This window comes from Sprattus sprattus (genome assembly GCF_963457725.1).
Source record: "Sprattus sprattus genome assembly, chromosome: 2".
Classification (NCBI taxonomy): domain Eukaryota; kingdom Metazoa; phylum Chordata; class Actinopteri; order Clupeiformes; family Clupeidae; genus Sprattus; species Sprattus sprattus.
This window is the reverse complement of record NC_137921.1, coordinates 49,848,771-49,876,344: the sequence shown is the minus strand read 5'-3', so window position 1 is coordinate 49,876,344 and position 27,574 is coordinate 49,848,771. Positions and strand designations below refer to the sequence as shown.

The following is a 27,574-nucleotide window of genomic DNA, read 5'->3' as shown; positions in this document are numbered from 1 at the left end:
TACCACGTTTCCATTTTTTAAAATTTGGCAGCCGATTTCACCCAAAGTGGCTGATAGGTGATGTAGAGAAGACAAGCAGACAAGACAAGGACACAAAGAGGACAGTCTTGTAAAACCGTGTCCCACTTTTCCCCAGACAGAGGAACCTCACAGACATGAGGCAATGATGAAGGTGCTCTCTCTGGTGCCGTAAGAACACAAGAGCTCCATTAGAGGAGGAGCTGAGGATGGAACAAAAGGACACAGGCGGGAGCAGGTCGTATGCGTATGCCATGAAAAGACGGCTGCCTTTTCTTCTGAAACCTGAGTCAGCAGATCAAATAGAGAGTGCAAACTCATTCCACCCCCAAAGAATCAAGGAGGACCGTCTGGATTGGTTATATTGAAAACAGGAACACTTCTAATAGCTCATAACTTAAGATATTAGTACCAGAATTCGTGATAATGACAAACAGCTTCAACATCAGAAAGTGGGTGAAGAACAGTGTGAGTTTTTTGCTATCTCTGGCCCCATACTGGATGAGAGCAATGACTCACACTGATGCCAGCAGTGCTTTAGGTGTAAAAAAAACGACTGGATGCTACTGGATGATGTATGCATTCTAATCCAGTGAAATATATTTTCTTACAGCAACATAAGCCACATGTACTATGTTCTATATACTGATGGAACATTTAATCTTAAATGCATATGAACCCAACTACTACCCTACATATAACAGTATTGTATTAGACCCTAACTATTACCCTAGACGTAATAGTTTTGTATATGAACCAAACTATTACTCTACACCTAATAGTTTTGTATATGAACCCAACTATTACTCTACTTGTTAAATTAAACCCTAATCCAAGCGACATCAACATGTTCTCTATAGTCACTAGATAGAAACTACATTATTAAACATCTAATTGATTCTACATCTAAATCCATTCCTCTCTCACCAAACGGAGAAAGTTGTTCTCATTCTTGTCTTTATCATGTCATCATGTTCAGACCCACGCTCCTCCTATCCCACTTCGCAGCCCAACTTCATTGAAACTCAATTAAACTCAAGTTATTCTGCACATGCTGCGTTATGCTTGGGCCTCGTCCCTCACACATGTGATGAGTTAAGAGACACACGCGTTGCGTCGCCTGCTCAGCATCAGCAGCATAGCAAGGACGTTGGCAGTCGCTCTAAATGTTACACTACTTGATGTTTTCTGTCAGATGTCACATTCACTCGATCACAACTGACATGCACATCCTTTGGAAGTCTTTCCCAGGGACGCAATACAATTCAAGCACGTCCCAAGACCCATACTTATATTACATTAAATTATAGGCCACCTGATCCTTCTGCACTGCGACCAATCCCAGTCGGTCCTCTAAGCAGCTGGCTCATGTAGACCATTCCTTTAGATGCAATGCTGCTTATTATTTCTGGAGGGCACAGCTATCGACCCAGTGTGAATGAGAAGAGCATAGCCAAATGGGGTTGCGAAACGCTGAGAGGAGGAAGGTAGTTTCTCTCTACTCACAGTGACTAAGACAATCTTAATTTCCTAATGGCACTCAGCATTTTTATGAAGCCTCTGACTCACCCCTCGCTCTCGCTATCGCTAAGCCTTATACATCTCGAACCAGCAAAGCATTATGGGATGCAGGTGGAGTGGCACAATACGGATACATGGCAACCATGCTGAGGTCACCAATAAACAGTCGAAAGAAACAGAGTAGAAAGAGAGAGAGAGAGAGACATTGTGTGTGTGTGTCTGAGAGAGAGAGAGAGAGAGAGAGAGAGAGAGAGAGAGAGAGAGAAAAAAAGAGAGACATCAATGTAATGGATGAATTGTTTTGTGCTCATCCTGTTATAACTATGACAGTAGGAATGAAGTGAGGTCTTTTTCGAATAGGTGTGTGAAACTCTATAGATTTGCCTATAAGTGTGAAGTTGTTAGATTCATGTTTCAAGCCAAGCAGACTCCTCTGAGCAGCCCAGAGATATAAAATATACACTTACTGCCCCTGTTCAAACCTATAGCCTTCCACATATGCAAAGCAAACATCTTTGGAATGCAAATTAGCAGACTACCGATTTCCTTTCAAATTGCATACATGCAATAAATGTATGCTTGAGCAAAGTATTCCCCCAGCAACAGAAATACTCTTTCCAAACAGCAAAAGCATTTTAGTATGCAGTGCTTGAGAGTGCACAGTAAAGATGCCAGGCTACCTATCCCATCCCCTTTCCACAGAAAAGGATAAAAAAAACACACCAACAGCGCTAAAAATAGCACGTCCCTCCTCCTGCCGGAGCAGTGAATGAAGGGCCTGCTGACTGCCTCTGGCTCCCAATAGGACAACAAGCGAGGCTGGGGGCTGATGCTCGCTTTTACGGACACAGAAAGTCGAAGAGGGAAGCAGAAAAAAAAGGAAGACGGGAGGACTGCGTTAGATTTATGGCACCAAGAATTGCAAGACGCTCTAATTTATCACTGAATGGTAGCAGGCGAATTGTACAGCACCCCAGGGGAAAGTGTGCATTTTCCTGGAGCTGAAAGGCATTCGTCTGGTTCATCTGAGGTCCGCCAATGCTGAGGATTCATGCCCTGCCCCTGAGCACTACATTTTTGAATTTGAATATTGATTGTTGCTAGGGCTTATTTAAAGAAAAGCTGCGCGTCTTCTCCCCGACAAACACGGTTACATAACATGCCTTACTTTTGAACCTGTGGTGGTTCTAGCCTGTTTTTCCACATTTGCCGTACAGGCGCAAGAATAAGGGAGGAAATGAAAATGGGAAATATGCCGATTATGAAAACATTCTGTGGAGACAATATAATCAGTGTGATCCTATGCTAACTAAATCACAGTTGTTGTTTTATACAACACTTATCGTTGACCTTAACGGAAAGGGTTAAGTAGGTTCCACGTTCCCAGATGTGTGAGGATAAAATTGGATACAATTGCGCTCGGGGGGCGGAAGCAACCATGGACGCCAAGGAAATATACAGTAGCCAATATACAATTCAGTGGCAGAATAGTCAACAATACACTCATTCAAATAAATACATTAAAATATCCATTGTATTTCATTCCTGAACAAATGACGTCCATCGCCCGTACATGCATAACAGGACGAGTAAATTGAAACGGTCGAGGATGCTGATAACATTTCCTCCATTGATTGGGCTACGTGAATGAGGTGGCTATTCGGCTATTTGGGCTGGTTCCTCTCGTCTTTCGCAAACAGTAGTTGAAACAGGCAAAACATGTAAACCCAGACGAGGACGTCTTGAGTGATAAGTAATTACAAAGGCCACAATAATGTAAAAAAACACGGCTTTCTGTCTCTAGCATCATATGTCAAATGAAGGTTATTTTTCCTTCCGATTTACATTTCATAAGACAATTTCCACGCGAACAGCAAAATATATGACTGACTCTCCTATTATCATTTGCAGTCGACGATTAAAGCACAGGTAAACATCAACTCACCGTAATATATTTTTCAGCTCCAAATGCGCCAACGCTGCACCTAGTCGGGCACCTGCAGAAACAGTATCGTCACTTGACGAACAAATGACGACTCGAGTGGGTGGGCTCTGCGCGCAGCTGGGAGTTGATTCACAGCTTAGACGACCTATCAAAGTCGTTTTCGTCACACATCTTTTAAAATATTCAGTACGTTAAACCAACGTATACATTATTCAGAGAACTCGCCTTAGTGTCTTCATTATTAATCAGACGCAGACTGTTAATCATAAAGACACATTTAAATATCACTATCAGTGGGCATAAACAGTAGAGGTGACCAGCACTGTGTGCCACAGATATTCTATTGCTATGATATTCAAATGAGAGTGACAGTATTACAGGCTCTATTGGGAATTCATTGTTGACGGGAGGTGGGGTGAAAGATGTTCTTAAGAATAAAAATGAGACAAAGTACTTTTAATTAGGCTTTGCCCAGATAACTTTCTCTTATGTGGTGTACAGGTAGCCTATATCTTTCTGGTAATCATGACGTCATGATATTGCATTCATTCACAGAGGATTCAATATATGCATGCAGAAAATGGATGTGACACACACACACACACACACACACACATCATTACACATACAAATACACACTTGAAAGTAAAACATTTTCATACTTGTTTATTCTCTTACATAAAACACAAGTGCATTTTCTGTACTGATACAAATTATTGGTAGCTTACTACTTGTTCTTCTGAACCTTTGAAACCACAGATCTTCTGACTTTTAGTACGTGAATTAACACAGACATTCAAGGGACAATGAATATCATGAGCTGCTGGAGTGATGAGCACACACCTTTTTAAGGAACACTTGAAGTCATGGGCTCCTAACGAGCTTGGATTCAGTACATAACACAGACTCTAATAATACATATCCAAGCAACAGTATGGATGAAAAGACACACAACAAAAGACACACTGGTCTGGCCTCATCTCAGTTGTAGGCTACTCAGCACTCCTCGGCTGAAAGGTACTGAATCTACGGAACCCTCTAGACTTCTGTTCTTGTCATCTGGTAATGACAAATATTTGTCCTTCCCTTTGACCATGCACTGGAAAAGTGTAATCATTAAGGATGTTTAAAAAAAAAAAAAATTAAATTAAAAATTAAATTCAATGTTCCTTTCCTCAGCAGCTGCAAAGAAAGGGGTCAGGATTGCTTGTAAAACTTTTCTGATTTTGAGACATATTGTCTAGTGCTTGTTGTGTTGGTTTTGTTGTTTTCTGAACAGCTTGCAGGTGTTTGCTCTTTAGTTGGGGAGTCCCATTTGTGTTACGTGTGGATGCAGGGAAGGTGTGCTATCTTCCTGTTATGCTCCCGCTGACATGGCAGTTTGTTATGCTGGATTTACACATTACATGCATTACACACTATCCGCAGGGATGGCAGGCACTTACACACAACAGCAAAATCCACAGCAGACACAACAGCATTCTCTGATCACAACACAAGGTTTAAAAAAAAAAAAACGAGTGCCAATTAAGTGCCTTTACATTTTCTGCTTGTAGTGTTTTGGAATCTAAAAATCTTAGCGACATATTGTTTAAAGGCATTTCCGGCTTCTGAATCAATCTTTGTAATGCTGATATGCAAACAGAACAGGTGAGAACAGCCTGAGCCCTAAGGGCTGGATATGGACACATGGACATTTGTGCACCAGTTCTTGGTTGTGGGTGTGTTCAAGCCCTTTGAAATGGTTGTTTTACTCTCCTTTAAGTTGTAAAGTGCTTAAGTGGAGCCAGCCTGGTAGCAATGCCGGCCTGTGGACACACACTCCCTCTATTCTCCTCACATTTAATACACTGCAAAATGCTCACACAAGAAAATGACTGTATTAAACATGGTGAAACTGGAACAAAACTCCTGTACAAGTATGAGTGTAAGCGGTTTTAGATTTTAAAAACATGTCTAGGATATTCATGGACTAAAGTGGACCAAACTAACAGACTGAGACCATATTATGAATATCATAATATTAATGGGTAATCTTTCCCATACCATTTAGTGATTGCTTATGTTTACAATTGTCTGTGGTTATTCATTACACAAATCAGTGCTAAATAAATAAACCAGACTTAACCAGAACTTACTATGGTTTCTAAAATAACTGATATTTACACGTATCTAAATATGTCTAAACCATACAAAAATCTTAACATCATTCTAACTTTGTTTGGGGTAAAAGATAACCCAGAATAAAGTTCTTGCTACATTAAAACAATGATTTTTCATACCCTGAGGTTGGCGTCACAATTGTCTGAGGATTCGTCAAAATATTTGGTAAAATTGCCACTTACTACTCGTCACTTGTAATTTGCGGCTATACAGCTGAAACAGCAATCGCTGCTTGATTTTTGGAAAAGTCAGAAGCGTGGTCTTCACCAGCTAGAGCTCCACTCCAAGACCCTGTTATTTCACTGTGACTTCTAATGTCCCACTGTTTACAAACAGAAAGAAAAGGATGAACAACAAACTTTTCGTCCCTCAACAGAAGGCAGTTCCCTTGCTTTCACAGTAGGCCTCAAGTGGGTATCGTTTACTTGCAGCTTCTCTGTCCAGTCCCTGTGCAAATCGTCACGTACAGAAGTCTATGTCAAGATACCCATTCAAATAAAACTGTGAGGAAAAAAACAGAGCTGTCTTTCAGATTAGAAAATACATTCTTGTTCAACAAGATCTAAATTAGGGAGGTGAGGTTTTTTCTTGTTTGTCTGAACAGAGTCATCTTCAGTGTTGACTGGTCACTCCCTGGACAGCTGTGCCTCCGCTGGCCTCTCAGTCACTCCTCTCCCAAAGCACACACCATCAGGGCCAACCAGGAGAGTCTTTGATGGTTGTCACTCTTCGTCCATTTTGCTGGTCCAAACTCGGGTGCAATTACCCATTAACATCAGCGCATTGGACCAAACTAACAGCTTAAGTGAACCCCAGTCCGCACCAAAGACTTTTAGGCGCTAATTTCATTGACAGGCAATTGGCAAAGTCTGCCGAGCATGAACTAAAACTAATTTAATACGATGAGCAAAATCATAACCGCAAACACGGGTGGATCAGCGCAATGCTCCCGCACACAACATGAAAGCTTTAGTTCATACGTGACAGACTTTGCCCGTTGGAAACCGTCTTGCGCCCTGAGGCCGTTTCCTCGACGGTGCTATGTTTCGAGTCGCAGGCACGACAGGCCGTTAGCGTCCTGCTCGAGTTCGCTCTCGCCAGCATCTCTGGCCCGGAACCCTGTGGCGGGCTCAGCGGGCCGGAACGTCCTCCTCTGCTGGCCCGGGCTGCAGGGGACAGACACGTCCAACAGCCCCTGAGCCGGGCCTAGAGTCCTGGAGGAGGGGGAGGATGGCGTGAGCTCTCCCCCTTCAGCCTGAGGCACCTCCTCCTGGGCAGCCTCGGAGTCAGACTCCCCCTCCTCCTCCAGCGTGAGTTCAAACTGGAATTTGTCAACACCCGAGGAGCTAAGGCTGGAGCGGGCCCCCAGGCCCCCTGGCCTCCCGACGCTTCGGTCCCTCTCCTCCCTCTCCTCCGGCGTGGGCGATGGGCTTCGGGGGATCATACTCTGGTACCATTCCCTGTTGTCCTCCAGTGTGTCCAAAATGTCCTGAGCATCTGGGTGGACCAGGTCTGCCCAAGTCTCCCACAGCGGGTGGACGATGTAGTCAATGAAGCCCACCTGGAAGTCATGGAAAAGGGTCTAAATAAGATGGCTATTTATTTATTATTTATGGTGACATGTGTCAGTGACCCTTAAGGTCAGCAAAGTATCAGTAGGTATTCAACAAATTTTAATTTTAACTGCCCTTTCACCTTGAATCACATCAACATCAATCAAATATTAACTAGACCCTGGCCCTAACCTTACTTTAAAACTAAACCCAAATCTACTCTTGTTTTTACCCTACCAGGGTGTCAACAGGTGTCGATTGCTTGTTGATTATTTATGATGACCTAAATAAACTGGATGCCGATTGCTTGTTGATTATTTAGGATGACCCCTAAAAACTGGGTTTATGCGTTTAGGTATTCTTTTTATTGTCTGGTTGGTTTATTTATCATGTGAGTACTTGTGGCTCTCTCTTACTGGGCCCCACTGCCATACGAGCATCGTGCATCCCCCACCTGAGACTTCTCTATGGAGGCGTTGTGCTTGTCACACATGGGGCTGATCTCCACGTCTTTCTCCCGCTCCCGGTCACCCTGGGTGAAGAACTCCACCATAATGCGGTCCGTCCACTGCCGGTAGATCTCCAGAGGCTTGGTGGGGTTGCTCAGGTCGGCACAGTGGACCATGTTCTGCAGAACCTGTGTAAAGGAAATGGACACACTCATTTTGTCTACTCAGCACTAAAACAATGGATGAAACCTCTACACTCTTGCAGCTCAGAAGAAAGTGTCAGCCAGATGAGGTAAAACAAGTTTCTTGATTAATCACTTGATTAAATGCCTCAAAGTCCTGAGGTCCTGATCATGAAGGGAGTTTCTCTGACCTGTATGCGATCAGAGTAGTTGTCCAGCAGCAACACACCAAGGCTGGTCACCTTCTTGGTCTCTACCATGGTCTTCAGGTCAGCCAGGAAGTTCATGTGTTTAGACATATCCGTGGCTAAAACCTGCAGAGTTCATGTGTTTAGAAATATCAGTGGCTTAAACCTGCAGAGTTCATGTGTTAAGACATAACAGTGGCTTAAACCTGCAGAGTTCATGTGTTTAGACATAACAGTGGCTTACACCTGCAGAGTTCATGTGTATAGACAGTGGCTGAAACCTGGAGAGACATACATCTCATCATGTGACACGGCGTGTGAAAGGCGTGTGAAAGGATTTGTTCAGATTCTAGAATAGATTTGTTAGACTCTAGAATGGATAATAATCAGCTGCTGTCTGTAAGCATTCCCTAATGTCACAATCTACATTTCCTTTCCTCAATAACATTACCCTATTCAGTGACAGTAAACGAGATTAAACTAATCTTTCCTGATGAAACTAACATCCAAAACACACTGATCTCCTACCATGTCAATGACCATCTTGCGCAGTGATTGCCTCTGCTTCCTACTCAGGTTCTGGAAGATGTCGCAGTTCTCCTCCTGCAGAAGCTTGAAGCCCACGGCCAGGTGGTGGTTCTCCAGCACTGAAGCATCGTTGTACATCAGAGCCAGCTCAGAATCTGGGTCAAGTAGGTATACGGGCACTCAGTGAATATTTAGTGAATCACTCTCTGTCTTCAGATTTTTTACTAGAACAAACACACTAGAATTCTTTTCTAGTTTTTTACAATTTTTTTTACTAGAACAAACTTCTATTTTACTATAACAAACACACCCTTACTATCTTATTTTACTATGTAACCACATTAGGCCAAACTTTAAACCGAGGACTGGATGTTTAATCCATGGATCCATGGTGTTGATGAGTACATGCTACAATCAGTCCTATAGCAGACTAATTTGTCCAAAGCGACGTACAAGGGAGAGAACTGTCAAGCTACGAGCAATAGAGACCTAGTGTTACAATAAATACTAATTTACATAAGAAAAATGCAGGAATGTAGCTGCTGTAAGTCCAAGTTAAGTATTTCATTGGGGCACTCCCAAAGAGGACAGCCACAGAGGCTAGCAGGACTGGTCATGTGATTTGGCATAGGTCATGTGATTTACTTGTGTTGATGAGGAACTGGTTGGAAACCCCTGGGTGGTCCACGTCATGTATAGCACTGGCAAACAGGGCCGCCATGATCTCGAGGTCAGTAAAGACCGCCTGGAAAAGACATAAATATTTACACAGCTTGGTTTACTATTCACCCCTTATACGTTTAAACATTACATACTGCCAGAGCATAGGACAAGTGGCTTAGGTTATGTCCTGAACTAACACTGACGTTTAAGCATGCCCTCAGCCAGTGCACAGTTCCCAGTGTCTCTGTGAAGACTGCGTACCTCGAGTGCAGGTCTGGAGAGGAGCACGTGTGTGGACTGAACTACGTCGGCGGCATGGATGCCGTTGTGGTACGCTACGTCAGCGTGATAGTGATCCTCCAGGGTCATCATGAACGTGAGGAAGGTCTCCGTGGGAATCTTGAAGGATTTCAGCAAGTCCCGCTCCTGTAGAGTGCAGTGCAGTGGAATGAATGTGGCATTCACAAGAAGAATGAAGAGAAAGAAAATTAAAGCTGTCATTCCTGCCCCTAGTTGTGATGCCGCTGGCCTTACAATGATAAATGATTGGGCAAGGACATGCACCATGCTTTACAGATTAACATATCCTCATTGAGGGATGTGTCTTTCTGCAAGGGAAAAAATCTTTCCCAATTACACATTAGTGTGCATCCTTCACAATTGATTAAAGCTCTCAGTATGAAAACAGCTTTATAATCAAGATGGTTCTTATGCCATGCATACCTGGAATATGGAGTACATCACCACCGTCAGAGGCCGATTTCCTGAATATTCTGCAACCTTGAAAATATCTAGGCCCCATCGGTTAATATCCTCCAATTCCTACAACATCAGAAAAAAAAAAAGAAAAATAATTTTGAGAATGACTGAACACTGAGGGGCTGTCCTGGGTTAGCATAGCATACTGCTAAATGAAAGCTAACACTACCTGTGGGCATCAAGCACACTGATAAATGAAAGCTAACTATGCTAACACCACAGGCTCGTCCTCTAAGAACCCCTCTTACCGTCTTCATGTTCCAGCCTTTTAAGCCAAAGGGGACAAGAAACCTGCCTTTAGGAGGATTTTGGATTTGTTGAGAAACTACTGTTTAATTAGCCTGGATACCAGCCTGAACTCCGCCCACGAAATTTTTGTTCTGGGAGATTCAGTCTGGAGTCGAGCTAGTTGGGAGGGTTTAAACGGCCCCGAAAAGGGATCTGACCATTCAAATTGTAAGGGCGGGCTTTATACGTTGATGGACAGACATAGATAGAATACCGGTATACATCGAACAAAGATGGCGCCGTCTCGGGAGCTTAGTGGGACATATTTGATATGATTTAAGGTATCTACACGACTTTTTTTATGTCTACATTGACTCGGTTAGTTGTGTATACGCAACACCAATGTTGCCTAGGATTGTAGGTCTTAACTTATGCTCTCTAGACCATTATTGAAAGGTTATGCTAACAGCGTAGACAAAAAAAACGTTTAAACTAATGGTAGCTTCTAGCCTTGAGTGCTAATTAAGTAACGTGAGCAGGCATAAACAGATATTGACAGCGCATTCATTTTGAATGGAACAGAGAAACGCGATCAAGGCATTTGTCGATTGAAAAGATGTTTTTGCCGTCCTTCCTACGGGATCAGGTAAAAGTTTAATCTATCAGATGGTAATAATACTACGTTGCTCTGATTGGTTCTAGGTATCCAATTCAGCGAAGAGGAATTTTCTTTCCTGGTTCGTTGAAACACGCCCCATAATCACAGCCCAGTGGTCCGGTCTCAGACTCATATTCTGACTAGAATTATGAGTATGACATCGTCAGGCTACTGTTTAATAGTTAATTACAGACATAAACTCAGCTATGCTAACATACTGTATATCTGGCTATGTGGGCCTAGCTGTAGGGAGGGGTATTGTGTGACCTTGGCGAGGTGTCCCTCATGGTCGGTGGTGACCCCAAAGCGTGGGATGCAGGCGGGTGTGAGGCTGGGGCTGTGGGTGAGCTTTTTCACACCAATGATCTGCGGCATGGGCAGCCTCTTCTTCTCCTTCTCTTTGGGAAGGGGAGACATGACCTCCATATCATGCTGCTTCTCTAAAACACACAGGACACACATGGAGAAATACATGAATGCATATATATTTGTAGTCGTGGTGGAGCCTGTCCCACATGTATGCACCCATTGCAATGACGTTACAGGAAAACAAGCAAGAACAGAGAGGTTAACTCTCTCCATCTCACTTCTCAGTAAATGTCTCCATCTCACTTCTCAGTAAATGGACAAAACACTCAATGGAGATCCATACACAAACTTTAAACCGCAGCAGTTATTTTAAGTGTTTGAAAATCATTTGAGCACAGGACTGTGGAGTGAGCACATTCACATGGCATGTGCTGTGTGTGTTTTAGTGCCTGATTATAGGATAAACAGCTGGCAGCAACCGATTGGCCCTGGTCTAACCTCCATCTAAGAAAGTCTATTTCTGTTAGACACTACGCTTATCACTGGAGATGTCAAACAGACACCCGCACTCAGCTAAGAGAGTGCTGGAGAGGCGATTGCTGTGAGACAAAGATAGCACACTTATGCCCGCAGAGGCCAACACAGGCATCACTCACCCACCTAGGAAAGTGTTGGAGATGAACTCTGACACCTGGTTTCCTGAACGGCTGGTTTCGGACAGCTGGGTCAGCTCTCTGTTTAGCATTCTTTTGAACTATAAAGAAGATGCAAAACATAATCAATACCCTTGCCAGTCAATCAATCAATACCAGTCAAGACCAGTGTTGGCACAACAGCTACAGCTACAACAACACTGACAAGACAGAATCCTAAAGCAATGTGAAGGCAAAAGCATCAGTTAAATAGTAAAAGTCACATTTTAATTTGTCTCCGACCTCAGTATGCGGAATGCATTATTTGTTATTTATGTAATAGTGCATCTTAACACTGCATCAATAACATGATAACAATGGGGCATTAATGCAAAGAGCTAGTGTGTAGGGAAATGGTCCAGGACAAGTCTGGATATGTCCACTAGATGGCGCCAGCAGCTTCTTTACAATCGGAGTCACTTATGGCAATTTGGTTATGGTAAGAGTACTTCTTTATTTCTTTAGGGAAATTAATGAAAATGCCAAAAATTCTCCTGTGCCTCTTATCATACTAAATACCTGGTCCATGGATCGTACTCGTACTAGTTTAGAACGGGGTTTAATATAATACAGATAAATATAATAATACTGTATAGTTGTATTAGATTAGATTAGATTAAACTTTATTGTATATGACGCACGTATACAGAAGAAGAGTAGCTATGCATAAATTACCATGCTTGTATTCACTAAGTAAACCATCCTTTGAACACTTTAAAGTTTAAACTGAGAGAATGAAAAGGGCAGTGTTGCCACGGAACCAACTGAACATTGTAGAACAGCTGTTTTATGTGCGTGCGGTCGAGGGCGATGTTACCTTGTTAGAGGCCATCTCACTGACAGAGTCCCTGGTCTGAAGCGTCTCCAGCTGGTCCAAACACCAGTCCAGCTCCTCCAGCGTCTCCATGGCTAGCTTCTGATACGTCTCATCTAAAGAACACGGAGAGTCTTGAGGGGCACATCTACCATGCCTACACACGTCTACCATGCCTTAACCGATTCTATAAACCTCAAAAGGAAGAGGCATATGGATACAGAGGCTCGTCTATGATGCCTAAACACGTCTACCATGCCTCAACCGATTCTATAAACCTCAAAAGGAAGAGGCATATGGATACAGAGGCTCGAATATGATGCCTAAACACGTCTACGATGCCTAAAATGATCTATAAACCTCAAAAGGAAGGGGCATTTGGATACAGGTTGCACAAACAAGTGTAGTGCTGGATAGCATCTCATCTGAGGAGGCATGTAAGGGAAAGGTCTAAAGTGCTTCTGTAGAGCTGGGGAGTGTCACAATGAAGGGGTATGTGGATACAAACTGTACAGAATAGTGCAATAAAGTTTAGTATAAAGCGCAGTAGTAAAGAGTACAATACTATATGGTAAACCACTGCACAGAATAGTATTATTTAGTATTGTAAAGCTAACGCTATTAAAACATTACAAGTTGTTAAATTGAAGCATGTGTGGAGAGCTGAGGACAGAATCTGGAGAGGAAGTGAGGTAATCTCTGTGGAGAACACCATATCGTTATGTTAGGCAGACAGGCTGTCAGATAGCTATTATGACATTCTTCAGCGGAACGTCACTTTTCAATTTGCTAATAAATTAGCCCTCAGAGTGAGGGGCATGTCCATCTGTGGCCTGCCAAATAATCAGAGGATACATCCACACTTCTGATCACATCAAATGTCACAAATCACACGGGTCACACACAGGGCCGTCTGTATTTTAATCCTTTGAAATTTTGACATGTCGTGTCACACAGTTATTATACGCAAATTTTCAGGGGTTTTATTTCCTTTAGGCAGATGTCTACCAAAATGACTGCATTCAGTGTCCTCTCGGCTGCTTCAAAGGGTGTGAGGCATACAGAATGTCTAGATGAAAAGCAGACGTCTCCACTGACCTGGTATGTTTGCCTTACTGGAAGATGGCGGCTTGCTTCCAGATTGTCTCCTGTTGAAAGGTAACAGTGAGTGAGAGTGGAGGACAACATTCTTTCACCCAGGAACTGTATTCAAATGTGTGCTATGGGGAAAGAGACTTTTATAAAGTATGTAAGCAAACCGCATACTTGCTGCCAATGTGATCCTGTAGGTGAGTCAGAAGGGCAAAGTTGCTTCTAACAGTTCTTAGACTGGCCAGGACCTTGAAGGGAACACAGTCATTTTATCAGATTCATATTCATACTCAGGGGTGAAGGCACTGATACAATGTGCAGTTGCAGACATACTACTAAAGAATCAGTTTGCATGATCAGTTGCTAGCAGAGCCCCATCATTGTTTAACTACCTAACTCGCACATCTGTTTACCTGTGCAAAAGGTGTGACGATCATGTCTTCTCCATGTCTGCAGACACAAAACAGAGTATTGTCAGTATGTGCCAAAAGCAGGAGCATGTCAGAGGCATTCATCGCACAGGAGGACAAGATTCATGCTCACATTTCATGCCAACAACCAGAAACAACATGCTTTTTATTAGCACACAGACCTGTCAGACTGTAGTCTTTGAGTTTGTCTAACATTTTCAGCAAACAAGTGAAATTGTTTGCACACTACACACATGTCATGCATGTTTTGTGCCAGGGTATTCAAACTCAAACTTTACTTGCGAGGCTTTCTAGTGCACCAGACCTAAATGCATTCAAGTGTTTGAGGGGGCATCTGTGAGTCGACTAAGACATCTGATCTGGGGTGTGAGGGGACCTACAACTAAGTGAGAGGAGAGAAGGCAAACCAACAAAAAGAAAAAGACTTCACACATTTCTCACCGAGGCAGCCAACTGACTTCCCAGTGTTTCAAGCCTTCCTCCCTTAAAAACAAGCAGGAAAGCGTGATCTGGAGAACCAGGAGAACCTAAAGAACCTACAGAACCTGTAGCGGGTTAAGGAACCCCTCTACACTCTGATGAGACCTCAGATATATAAACACCTCATGAGCACAAGTCCACATAAAGTATATCAGCTCCCGAAGAGCAGGAAGCGGTGGAATAGTGGATTGTAATTTAAGTCGAGCAGCGAAGAGTGTCTTTGTTGTTAGTTAGTTCTGTTCACATCTTCACAGTTTTTATTCCTATATTTTTAACACTTGTTAATATTGCTATGAAAATGGGGTATTCCTGGTCACATTGGACAAGTAGACAATTAACAATGTTTAATTTACGTGAATTTCTGTCTGAAAAAAACGTTATCTGGAAGTGATCCTAATTTATGTCTAATTCAGCGGGCTGGAACAGTCCTCAAAACTTCCTTGCAATGGTGATGCAAAATGTGTGACTGTATGAATGGCTCCTGCCAGCAGTTATTTCTTAAGAATCAGAACCAAGACATATATTGCAAAAGCAGAAGCTAAAAAAAAAATATTACCAGCATCAAATGCATAACCTGATGAAGCAATAATTAGCTGTGAATGCATCAGATATGTGAGTTAGACGTACAGCTCACTGGTGGTGGATGAGTTCCGAGACATCGCCTTAGGCGACAGGTCGAAGTCCGAGTCAGAGCGGTACAGGAAGGACTCCCTGCGCTGGCTGTGGGGGTAGTTGGCCTGCATAACCAGGCCCGAGCCTGGACTCGCCTGGGGGTCCAAGGGACTGCGGCCCACCGACAAGCCATTTTCGACGTCATAACTGCAGAGGGGAGAGAACACACAAACAAAATCAAACCCTGGAATGAGTTTCAGTTTTCTGTATCTCACTGTCAGTTGGAAATGCCCCCTGCCGTGTAGTGACTGTATGTGTTGAGATCAGGTTTTACCAGCAAGCATGACACCATACATATCAACTTCGACCACACTTAACAAATCCCTGCATGCTGAAGTACAGGCATTAGTCTGATGTCAATAGTAGCCTCACTGCGTGCGTCAGACTCACCACAAAGCCACTTCATCACAGCTACAAAAGAAAACCAAACACAACACTAATTACGCTAAAGAATCCAGGGCTTAACCAGCTTTTCTCTCCCTTAAAGGATACTCGATCAATACCCATTTAATTACACGAAAGAGTCAGATAGTTCAGCGTTGTCAAGTTGGCCCTGCGGGCGTGGTTGGGTTATCGGCCGGGCATGGTCCTAGTTCACTCAAGGAGCGTTCTTCATGATAACTGAGTGTGTTTTTTTTTTTTTTGTTGGGGGGAGGGGGGATTCCTGAAGTAGATGCCTGGGCAAAGCTATGATATGACAGAGTATATGTGAGTGTTTAAACAACATGAATAGTCCCTGCAAAAAAATCCCATTCACAAGTTGTGTTGAATTTAACCTCTCCTTCTCGACTATTTGTCATTGATATCTCACACAACCAGAATGTCTTTATCTGATCGGATAATGACCTGTTCAATGATTTCTGCCAGTTATTATGAGAGACACATGCTGCTGACATGAATATATCGACATCGGCTTATTCTCAATTTTAACCAGCAGAAACCTGTTGTTTCTGCAAGAGGTCTGTTTAGGGGTGGCGGTTGGGGGGTCTGTTCAGTTACGTAATACACAATGGACAATGAGAGGATACCACTGTGTGCCATTCAGTTTAGGCTCCTGGGTAAAGAAAGGGCACCACCTCCACAGGGGACTGGGATGGTAACCTCCCCTGCCCTCCCCTCCCCATCAATCAGGGGAAGGTTTAGGCAACCACTACATACGGGCCCACAGTACATGTGTGGACGCAGGGATACAGTGGAGCGTTTATAACCCAGCAAAACACACAGCTCTCATAACCCAATGGACACGTAATTGAACACAGATCAAAATCGCATCACTCAATACTCCATGATACTCCATGTTGGTGATTTAAGTTTTTTTGTTACAATATTTGTTTTTCCAGTAATAATGCACAAGAGGTTGCAGTCATAACCGGTACTGAACACCATGGTTTGATTTATCTTAAAAGCTATTTATGCTTGATTCTGCATATCCAAATTGTACAGCCCTTCAGTGGGCCTATCCATATCAAAGTAGCCCATTTTATATGTTACAGTGAAACCTTGGCATTGTCAATAATCACCGCTGGATATGGATTGATACTGTAGGATTTAATTTAGGATATGTAGGTCTATAGCAGAAGAGGAGGAGGGAGAGCTTGAGCATATGGAAGGGGTATGAAGGCATTTAAGAGCGTTCTTATCTGGGTTTTTTTCGTGCACACTTGGAGGATGGCTTCCATGTTGTCTCCCAGTGCTGTCTGCTGGAGCCGTCACATGGGCTGAGGCTGGCGGTAGCTAAAATATTTCTCCTTGGTGCTCGAAGTTGAGAGTGCTTTGACATTTACAGGTTGTCAGGTAGACCACTCTTCAGGCAGACTACAGGCTCTCTGGCCACTACTGCTTACGCTACCGCTGGTGCTATCGCTACAGCTGGTGCTAACGCTACCGCTGCTGCTTACATTATCACTGCTTCTACTGCTAACACTGTTGTTGCTGCTACAGTTAACGCTGCTGCTGCTGCTAAAGCTACCACTGCTGACGATGAGCTGCTAAAGCCACCGCTGCTGCAACTGCTAAAACTGCTGCTCCTGCTTACATTGTTGCTGCTACTGTTGACGCTGCTGCTAACGCTGCTACTGTTAACACTGCTGCTGCTGCTACTGTTAACGCTGCTGCTGCTGCTACTGATAACACTGCTGCTGCTAACGCTGCTGCTGGTACTACTAACGCTGCTGCTAATGCTCTGCAAACACTGCTGCTGCTAACGCTGCTGCTAATGCTGTTACTGCTAACGCTGCTGCTACTGATAATACTGCTGCTGCTGTTACTGCTAACGCTGCTGCTGGTACTATTAACGCTGCTGCTAATGCTCTGCTAACACTGCTGCTGCTAATGCTGCTGCTGCTGTTACTGCTAACGCTCCTGCTACTGATAACACTGCTGCTGCTGTTACTGCTAACGCTGCTGCTGGTACTACAAACGCTGCTGCTGCTAATGCTCTGCTTACACTGCTGCTGCTAATGCTGCTGCTTATGCTGCTGCTGCTGCTGCTGCTGCTGTTGCTGCTGCTGCTACTGCTAACGCTGCTGCTACTACTAACGCTGCTGCTACTGCTAATGCTGCTGCTGCTGTTACTACTAACGCTGCTGCTGCTACTGTTACTGCTGCTGGAAATCAGAAATGACAACAAATGTTACCAAATACTGCGAACAGCAGTCAAAAAGACGCAACACATAGCCATGCTTTATCAACAAGAACATCTTAAAAATCATCTCGAGCAGTCCATTTCAGACAGCTTTCAGTGTGATCAGCTAGCGATGGTAAGTCATTCTAAGGTGTTCTCTACACAGCAAGACCAGGAGGTAAACAGGGTCAGAGGCCACTTGGAAGCTCTACAGAGACATCTGGCCCCAACAGGAAGTCACAGTATTCAGGAAGTGACACAATTCATTGTGTCACTACTATGGTAGTGTTGCTACCCAGAAGCTCGCAGTGAAACTCACACTTATATGGTCTATACCCAGGGAGAGGTCTCTGTGGACAGGTGCTGTAATAGTGCTTGCCTATACGACACCCACAGCGAACTTCCTGTGAGCACAGATCACATGCCACTCATCTTCAAGAGGAAAAACGTCAAAGCTCACAATGATATTCCGATGTTCTTGTTTTAAGGCAGTGGTCGCCCAATGTTTCATGGCAGGACCCCCTTTGAAAATGAAAAAAAGCCCAACAGCTCTCTGGCACATTCTTTGTTCAGATGGGACCAACATAAATTAGTTTGGGTCTGTTGCACAAATGCAAAGTATTATATAAACTAGTACAAAGTATGGTATAAACTGGTACAAAGAAGGATGTAAACTCATCACCAACCAGGTGAGGTGTAGGCTACTATGCGGTAAGAGCACTGGCATACTAAATCTGACCTGAAATTATTTAATTTCTTGTCCCGTTCTTATGTCTTATGTCCGTCTTGTGTTTGTGTGATTGAGTGACACATAGTGATCCACAGAACCACCTACACACAAAAGCTGACCACACTGATGACATACACACCCACACCCACCTCTCCTCACATACCACTAAGTTGAGTACAGAACACAGGGTTCTTTTTCTTCCTTTCTTCTTGTAAAGCTCAGAGCTGACAATTGAAGCAAAGTGCGTCAGGAGGCCGTGGTATGAGGATAAGAGGTCGAGGTGACCTTGACTCCCCCCCCCACCCATTCCCCTCGCCCCCATTGGGTCCAGACCCTTTGTATTGTTTTTTTTCTGACACAATGTGAAAAACACCAAATACCAAACACACAGTGACACACCACATAAGCACACACACACACACACACACACACACACCACACCCCAACCAAGATTGCTTTGCTGATTGTAAGAGAGCTCACAAAGCTATGAGCCCAATCAGCTAAATTCTAAATTAGTTCCATTAGTCCAGCATTAAGCTGAGATTAGAATGCTTCTAGAAGCTCACAGTATAAGATCAATAGCAGACTCAAAAACCTCTCCGTATGACAGATGCGGCTGGGTGTGAGTATAGCAAGTTTGGTTTAATAAAGCAATTGTCGTTTTGTTCATTTTTTTTTCTTTTTTCAGGGATTTGACACATGACAAGATATGAGAGATACAATTATACAACACATCATTTAATATTATGTAATAATAATAATACAAAGGATATATAAAACATAACTGTGCTCTGGTCTTTAGAGTAAGGCTGCTGATGGCGCATTAATGCACCCCTACTGAAGATCTGCAGCAGGCCCATCCCCATGGCTGCCCAGTCTGAGGTCTGTGCTGTGACTGACACATCAGACCCTGGGAACCAGGATGAAGGGGCTCTGAAGATCTTCAGACGCGGCTGCTGTTTTTCCTCTGCTATTTCACTTGGATGTTATCTCTCACGGGCATCTCCACAAAAACACCACCCTTTCGTTCCCACACAGCACCCATGGATCCGGCCCTGATCTGGAGCGGGTCCGGCAGACCTGAGTTAGAACCGCCAACCGTCTCAAACTCGGCAGCTGCTTGGGGTTGTTTTCTTTTCTCCTCCAACAACAGCATGAGAAACAAACACACACACACACACACACACACACACACACACACACACACACACACACACACACACACACACACACACACACACACACACACACACACACACACACACACACACACACACACACACACACACACACACACACACACCCACACACACACACACACACACACCCACACACACACTCACACAAACACTGCTCGCTTTCAGGAAGAGGGCAGATATGTGTTTTGGACAAACAGTCACTTCTGACAGAGATTCTTAAAGGCCCGCTCTGGCCTTGTAAGCAAAAAGGAAGGAAAAAGGATCGATGTGAGGCCATAAATACCTTCAGTGCCTGCATGGCTGCCTGGCCAATAATAAACTGTGTGCCAAGGAGCTGCTGTTTTAAGAACATTATGCTGAAAACTTCCAAGTTTAGACTTGGACCAACATCCAAGGAACCTTCAGCTTTTGTCACATTAGTCCTTAGCCCATAGTAGCCTATACGTTTGTCCTTTAGTGTACAATAACAGCAAGAACCAATATTATTAATAATTCCCAGCAGAATGCTGATCTTTCTAACCAGAGTCCCAGTCAAATACCATAATCATAATTCTTATTTAGATTTAAATACAACTTTGCAACACAGGAAAGACCTCCAACACTAGTTCAGAATAACTCAAAGGTAATATGACCTGTCCAGTGATTTTCTGGCATGTACTGCGGATGCCTACAAATGGTGTATTTATAACTTGTATAACGTCATTGGCACAAGGCTGCCAGAATCACAAGCCAACACATTTGGGGAGCCTCAAGATGAACACTGCATTATTTGTGCCAAGATGGAGATTGTGTTCCTATGACACACTGTATTTGCGCAATATGGCCCACATTGCCATTTCACTGGTCTGTAACAGTTTGACCTATTCACTTTCCAAATCTCTGACAACTTGCTTCCTAGATTAATCATGACATGTTTGGAGAGAACCTCATTACTGGTCATTGAGAACCTTAACAAAGCTTCTTTTAAGTGTCTTTTTCTCAGGGTATTCAAAATAGCATTTTGCTGGATGTACAAAGAAATCTAACCGACAAACCAACTGAGGAAGATTCATCACTAAAGATCCAAACGGCTCTTGAGGAATAAGCCAAAACTTGAACATGCTTATTACAGATTTACTCAGAAATGTGACTGAACTTGTATGGTGAAGTAGGCGAGTACCAGTATGATTAAAATGCCTTTCAACACACGCCCTTCACAGACCACATCCCAGATTAATATGCAGCGTGTCCCAGGGAAGACCTTTCATCTGGCACTTTACATTCCAGACACACACACACACACACACACACACACACACACACACACACACACACAAACAAACACCCACACACCCTTTGTTGGTGGAATAAGAGGCCGGGCCTGGGGAATGGCACTGCCGTGCTCCAGAGAGCTTACCCATCAGCTCCTGTGACGTGGGCGAGACGTCAGAGCTGCCCGCCGACTCGTCTGATGGGGCGAGAGGAGCGACTACGGGCAAGCAGAGGCATGTGAAGGCGCAGCAGCTCTCTCTCTCTCTCTCTCACATCTCACACACACGCACACCCTTTCTCACACACACATACACAGAAACACACACACACACAGCTCACACAGCCCACACACACACTCACACACACACGGCCCACAAACACACATGGCCCACACCTGCCCTGCCACAGCAGGGAGACAGGGTAAAAGCCTGACTGCCTCGGCTGCTACAGCACCGTCACAGAGTAAGAGGAGCGGAGAGAAGCTTAAAGATCTTCATATTTACACTTATTAATTTGGCTTACGCTGTCATCCAAAGTCAGACCCATTACAACAGTAGACTTAGGAAATCACAGGCAAGAAACCTCAGCCTCAAATTCAAGCTGACAGAAACACCACAGAGGGTAAGGTGCAGAAATTCCAGGCGATGAAGAGAGAGGTCAAAGAAGTCTAGAGAGTTGTGTGGATGAGAGTGGAGGTTTTTCTTGTAAGCATCTGGGCAAGGATGAGGAACCTTTCATTGCAAAACTCCCACACACTCAAATTCCATGTCTCGGGAGGTTTTTTTGGGCCTTGCCTTAAACAAGAGCCCCCCTATCCCCATCCCCACCCACACAGACACACACACAGGCACACCAAAAGAAACTAAGTAAACCCCAGAGAGAGGGAGGGGTGACTAGAAACATCACCACATCTGTTTCCAATTTCCCAGTACCTGTCCTGTGACTTACACAGACACAGACACACACAGACACACCATTACCTGTCCTGTGACTTATATTGACATACACACACACCAGTACCTGTCCTGTGACTTACACAGACACACACACCAGTACCTGTCCTGTGACTGACACAGACACACACACCAGTACCTGTCTTGTGACTCAAACAGACACACACACCAGTACCTGTCCTGTGACTTAAACAGACATACACACACACTGGTACCTGTCCCCGGTCCCTCCAGACACTCCAACCCTCACAACCTGACGGAGCGCTAGCAGGTCTGTGTGGCAAGTCTGACACCAGGGGATCCTGATGCCCTGAGGGAACTATGAGAGCCCAGAGAGCGGCTGAGCTTAGACCGAATCTGGGCTGCAGAATGCAAAGGACTGCTAGGGATGGTGTCTGTCAGCGTATGTGTCTCTCTCTGTGTGTGTATGTGTGTGTATGAGCGAGAGAGAGATACATTGTTGGTCTCCACTGAGAACATGTGTCTGTGTTTGCGTGTGTCTGGAGAGGGAGTGTAGTGATGGAGTGAGAAGGGACTCTGAGGACAGTGAACTCTGAGATGCAATGAACTCTGCAATGATTACAGAGGCTTCAGAGAGACCTTAGGAGTCTCTCCGGTACACAGCTGTATGGTGAGAATGTGGCTTTTACGGCGCCCTGCGTCAATGACGACTCCCTCTCTAGCCCTTAAACACAACGGCTGGAGGAAACGGCAAAATTAAACTATTTCCTGCTGAAAACAGACACGGTTCAAAGCAAGCGGTTCCGTGATGTAATTTTCTCTCTTCGCAGTCCCTTCCCAACCAGGCTTCGCAAAATCGGTCAAATTTCTTGTCAGCCTACCAAATAATAATGTGAAATAATATAAAATTCCCTCCTTTATTCACAATTCTGCTCTTTTGACTTGCTACTTGGAAGAACAGCTTTGACCATCAGAGGAACAAGTAATCAGAAAGGTAGTAGTCGGGTTGTGTTTAATGCCACATTCTCTGCCACACCAGCATTCCATGCAAACTAGTGCCAAGCTGAGATCCTTACTGTTTTGTGCACACAATTGACAAACGTGTATGTCTCATAACATTTCCACCACAATATGAATTGAAATTGTATTAAAGTTTAATCACAGTTTTATCCATTTGTTCTTGCACAAACATATTGCCACAGTCAATGGAATGATCCGTGAGTGCACACGCAGTAACTTGCTAAAATGCTAAAGCCTGTGAAATCGTTGACGTGTGTGTGACAGCTGTATAAGGGAGATAATGAGCATGGATTTACGCTAATATTTCAGCTCTACTTGACCATTGTTGTTGATATTTTGCTCAGGTAGACTTCTTAAACCTCAGTTAGATGCATAATAATATTTATGATGATTGTTGCAGTCTGTACTTGTTGAATGATCGCTTTCACAAATGTATCTACCTTTCTAAATAAATAATGGTCTTTGGCTAGTCTGATTCATTTCTGGCAACTACAATCTGAAGAATGCCTGCCATGAGGTCTACCAGGGATTTAGACACTTTGCAAGCCCTGCATCCATCCAGGGATTTAGACACTATGCAAGCCCTGCATCCAACACACCACAGTCAGAGTGACTCAAACAAGAATGCTGAAGGATTGGTAATGAGTTAATACACTCCAGAAGGTACTTTCTTTCTTACTTTATTTACCAAATATGAACTAATCAGCATATTTTGTATTGCTGTCCATCAATTATGCGACTAATTAATCACAGAATTTGCTATGATTAATCATGATTAATGATCTTCTTCTCTGCTTCTCACATGTACACTTCTCTGCTTCTCTCCCTCCCTTTTCTTCTCTCCCTCCCTTCCTGCTTCCCTCCTTCTTTTCTTCTCCATTTCTCTCCCTCCCCCTCTCTTTTTCTCTTCCTCCCTCCCTCTCTCTACCTATCTTCTTCTTTCCCTCCCTCCTGATATTCTTTTCTGTGGATTCATCTCAATTTCCATTTTAAAATGTGCTACATATGTCACAAATATGCCTTTAAAGCTGACAGTCAATTTTGATGGCCTTGGTAATTTTATTGGAAATCTGTGTTTCAAAGTTAAAAAACATGCTAATGAACAATACCTTTTTAATTAAAATATACTTCCATTGTGTTTATTCTACATTCCCTGATTTTACATTTAAATATCCCTTAATACAAGCTTTAGTCTTAAGAAAAACAAAAGAGAGATAAGCAAAGAGGAAGAGAGGGAGGGAAAATGGGAAAGAGCTAGTGACTAGATCAGCTGTCAGAGCGCAGCCCTGTGGGTTAGTGCTGAATAAATCTGCAAACTTGTGAATCCAGCTAAGCTCCGTGTCTGGATGCCCCCAGATGGTTAACCATTACATATGCACTGACAGAAATAATAATGCAATAGCAAAAACCAGGCTGCTGTGTTAAAGTGTTAAACATTTCATTAGTTTTGACAAGCACTAGTATTTTCACTTTAATCAGGGTGGGGTGGGGGGGACACAGCTGCTCCGCTTCTAGGCATCGATTACAAAAGTTGCGGTACCTCACGCTCAACTCTGATGCAAAGTGGAAAGGTATGAGTGTAACTGTGACAGAGCTCTAAGCCTACTGAGAGACCACCAATAAAATCCTTCTGCAATGCAGACCCACACGTCTAGAGATACAGGTGTGTGTGTGTGTATGTGTGTGTGTGTGTGTGTGTGTGTGTGTGTGTGTGTGTTTGTGTCTAGATATATGGGCAAGAGACGGGCTTTGCATCTGAGGTAAGGTCCCTTAAGACAAACAATTATGAGAAAGCTTGTTCACACTCTCTTCCTGTCTCTCTCTCTCCCTCTCCATCTCCTTCTCAAACTCCCTTTTTCACAGCCTCTCTCTCTTGTCTTTTTCCTCTTCCCTTCTTTCTCTCCCTCTCTCTCCCCCCTCCACTCTCTGTACGTGTATAAGTGGACATGTCCCCCCGCTCCTCACTAATAGGCTATTAAGCCCCTACTGGAGGTAGTCTTTTTATAGCGCTCTTCATTGATTCCTGGGCCACAACCCACCCATAGCCTGTCCAGCGCAGCAATTAGGTGCTGGCCACACCAGCCACAGGACAAGTAGCGCTCAATGACCGGATCATTTCCACGCTGGACTCCACCGCACGCCACACAAGGCCCTCTACACCGGGCTGGAGGTGTAACAGGTCCATTTCAATAAGCAGCTGATGGGAGGCCCCAGGGTAAGCCAGTCCCACGCTTCCTCTGCGAATTAGGAGATTGATGGGTGGACTGCAGACGAGTCGCCCATGAGAGAGCGCCAGCTGGGAGCGGTAAGCAACGAGCATTCTGGGAGATGGGAGTGCTAAGTAGCGAGCTTTCCTGATTTTTGCTTTTCTTTGCACACCGCTACGACCAGCCTGATCAGTATCAAAACCGGCACCAGGAACGCAGGCCATAAACATGCAAAAACAATCAAGGGAAACCTATACTGCCACTGCAAAACACAGCACAGCACATATACGCACAAACACACACACACTCGTGTTTACAGGCACACACACACACACATATAGGCACCGACACATACACACACTCGTGCACACAAGTACACTCAATATACACACAAGCACAAAGATGTACACCCGGACAGATGTACACACACACAGACGCACACACACAGACTGCATAAATATTCAATGGAGTACTAACAGTGATACAGCCTGAAATGTAATTTGTATTGAGGGGACCCAGCGAACATGGGTTCTATCAACAGGGCACCACATACCCAAACACACACACACACACACACACACACACACACACACACACACACACACACACACACACACACACACACACACACACACACTCACACACACACACACACACACACACAAACAGACACACACACATCTTGCTTCCATATCTAACAGGAGCCTTTGTGTGTGACCGCAGCCATCTCCCTGCTCAGGGCTTTGACGTCATTTGTGGTTTCAGCTTACCGTTCAGTTTGACTCCCGCTGGAGATAAAAGCTCCAGGCAGGGCCTCCGTGCACGCCAGATAAAGGAGTTCATGTGTCTGTGCGCTACAAGACACACCACATTCCTAGAGTGTGCTTGGGACCATGCTGGAGCTGGTGCGGGTCCAAAGCACACTAGCACTGGTTTCTACTCACACACACACACACACACACACACACACACACACACACACACACACACACACACACACACACACACACACACACACACACACACACACACACACACACACTCACACTCACATACACACACACACACACCCCCTCACATAGAAATGCACATACGCACAAGATACACACACATATACAAACACACACACACACACACACAAACACACACACACACACACACAGCTTTGTGGTACATTTAACAGGTCACATACGCATACACCACCAGGAAATGCTGAGATGCTAAATTCTACCTACACTTTATTTGACAGCAATGACAGAGCAGTGTGTGAAAACAAACATGACAACGGACCTTCTCACACAGATTTCTAGATGAACTAACGACAACAGAACACACACATCTGCAGGATGCACCATGCAAAGACACAGCTGAAGAGCACAAAAGAAGCTCATTTACTAGGACTCTCAGCATCACTTGGTAAAACTGTCAGTGTTGTCCAGCCGGAAACCCCTCCAGCTCCCCCGGAGCTCTGGCACTCTAAGGGTCCCGCACCCTTACAAGAAGAAAAGAAGGGCAACGGAGAAATCTCACAACTGAAGAAAGTCACATTCACAGCGGTGTTGATACAAACACACACACACATGCACACATGCACACACACTCCCGCACTCCACAAGAGCCAAAAGAACAAGTCTTGTGTACCAGGTGGGAGATCTCAGGTGTGCAGACACACTGACAAACACTCTCAAACTGTTTGAACCAGCAGAAGCACACAAAGGGCCATTTCCTTTCCGACACCTCAGAGGCAGAACGGACACTTCTCTGACACTTTCAGTTCAAAAGTTTCCTCTTCAGTCTATAAGGTCCTCCTTCAGTTCAAAAGGTTCCTCTTCGGTATAAAAGGTCCTCCTTCAGTTTTAAAGGTTCCTCTTCAGTCTAAAAGCCCTTTCTTAAGTTGGAGAAGTTCATAATTTAGTTAAAAGTTTTCTTCGGTTTCTTTAGTTGAAAAGGTTTCTACCTCAGTTTTTTATTCTTTTATACATATATATTTATTTAAATAAGACCAGTTTCATAAAGGCAGTGTTCTGCTTGCAAACACATCACCTTTTAGAGTTTGGGTTAGGGTTCGGGTTAAAGCCTTAAAATGCACCAAACACAGTAAGTACAATTCTTCAGTCATTGCTTAGTCTTGCTTAGTCTTAGGTGTAAAGTGATTTTGACGCCTCATGAGTTTGGTGTGAATATAGAGCTGTGACAGGATTGGGATAAAGTCAGTCATCTACATTCTAGCAAGGGGGGAGGTAACTCAGGTTTCAGCTGTGTACAGTATCATTCTATGTGTGGTA

The 27,574-nt window shown here is 44.0% G+C and overlaps 1 protein-coding gene across 4 annotated transcripts in view; it reads right to left on the bottom strand.

Moving 5' to 3' along the window:
* Window positions 1-4,197: 4,197 nt before the first annotated feature.
* The window catches only part of pde4cb (phosphodiesterase 4C, cAMP-specific b), a 65,212-nt gene continuing 41,835 nt past the window's right edge, over window positions 4,198-27,574 (bottom strand). For 2 of the 4 annotated variants that reach the window (XM_080832726.1, XM_080832724.1), the window contains exons 2-16: window positions 15,301-15,492; window positions 14,635-14,676; window positions 14,176-14,212; window positions 13,937-14,010; window positions 13,769-13,818; window positions 12,674-12,786; window positions 11,825-11,918; window positions 11,123-11,295; window positions 9,934-10,032; window positions 9,472-9,636; window positions 9,193-9,292; window positions 8,548-8,702; window positions 8,023-8,145; window positions 7,655-7,837; window positions 4,198-7,208 (exon numbers count right to left, since the gene is read on the bottom strand). In XM_080832726.1, coding sequence (XP_080688852.1) covers window positions 6,687-7,208; window positions 7,655-7,837; window positions 8,023-8,145; window positions 8,548-8,702; window positions 9,193-9,292; window positions 9,472-9,636; window positions 9,934-10,032; window positions 11,123-11,295; window positions 11,825-11,918; window positions 12,674-12,786; window positions 13,769-13,818; window positions 13,937-14,010; window positions 14,176-14,212; window positions 14,635-14,676; window positions 15,301-15,492 — 2,122 coding nt within the window. In that variant the 3' untranslated portion in view covers window positions 4,198-6,686. Of the gene's footprint in view, window positions 7,209-7,654; window positions 7,838-8,022; window positions 8,146-8,547; window positions 8,703-9,192; window positions 9,293-9,471; window positions 9,637-9,933; window positions 10,033-11,122; window positions 11,296-11,824; window positions 11,919-12,673; window positions 12,787-13,768; window positions 13,819-13,936; window positions 14,011-14,175; window positions 14,213-14,634; window positions 14,677-15,300; window positions 15,493-26,684; window positions 26,743-27,574 lie in introns of those variants that run through there. The other 2 variants (XM_080832727.1, XM_080832725.1) reach the window with 2 other exon arrangements.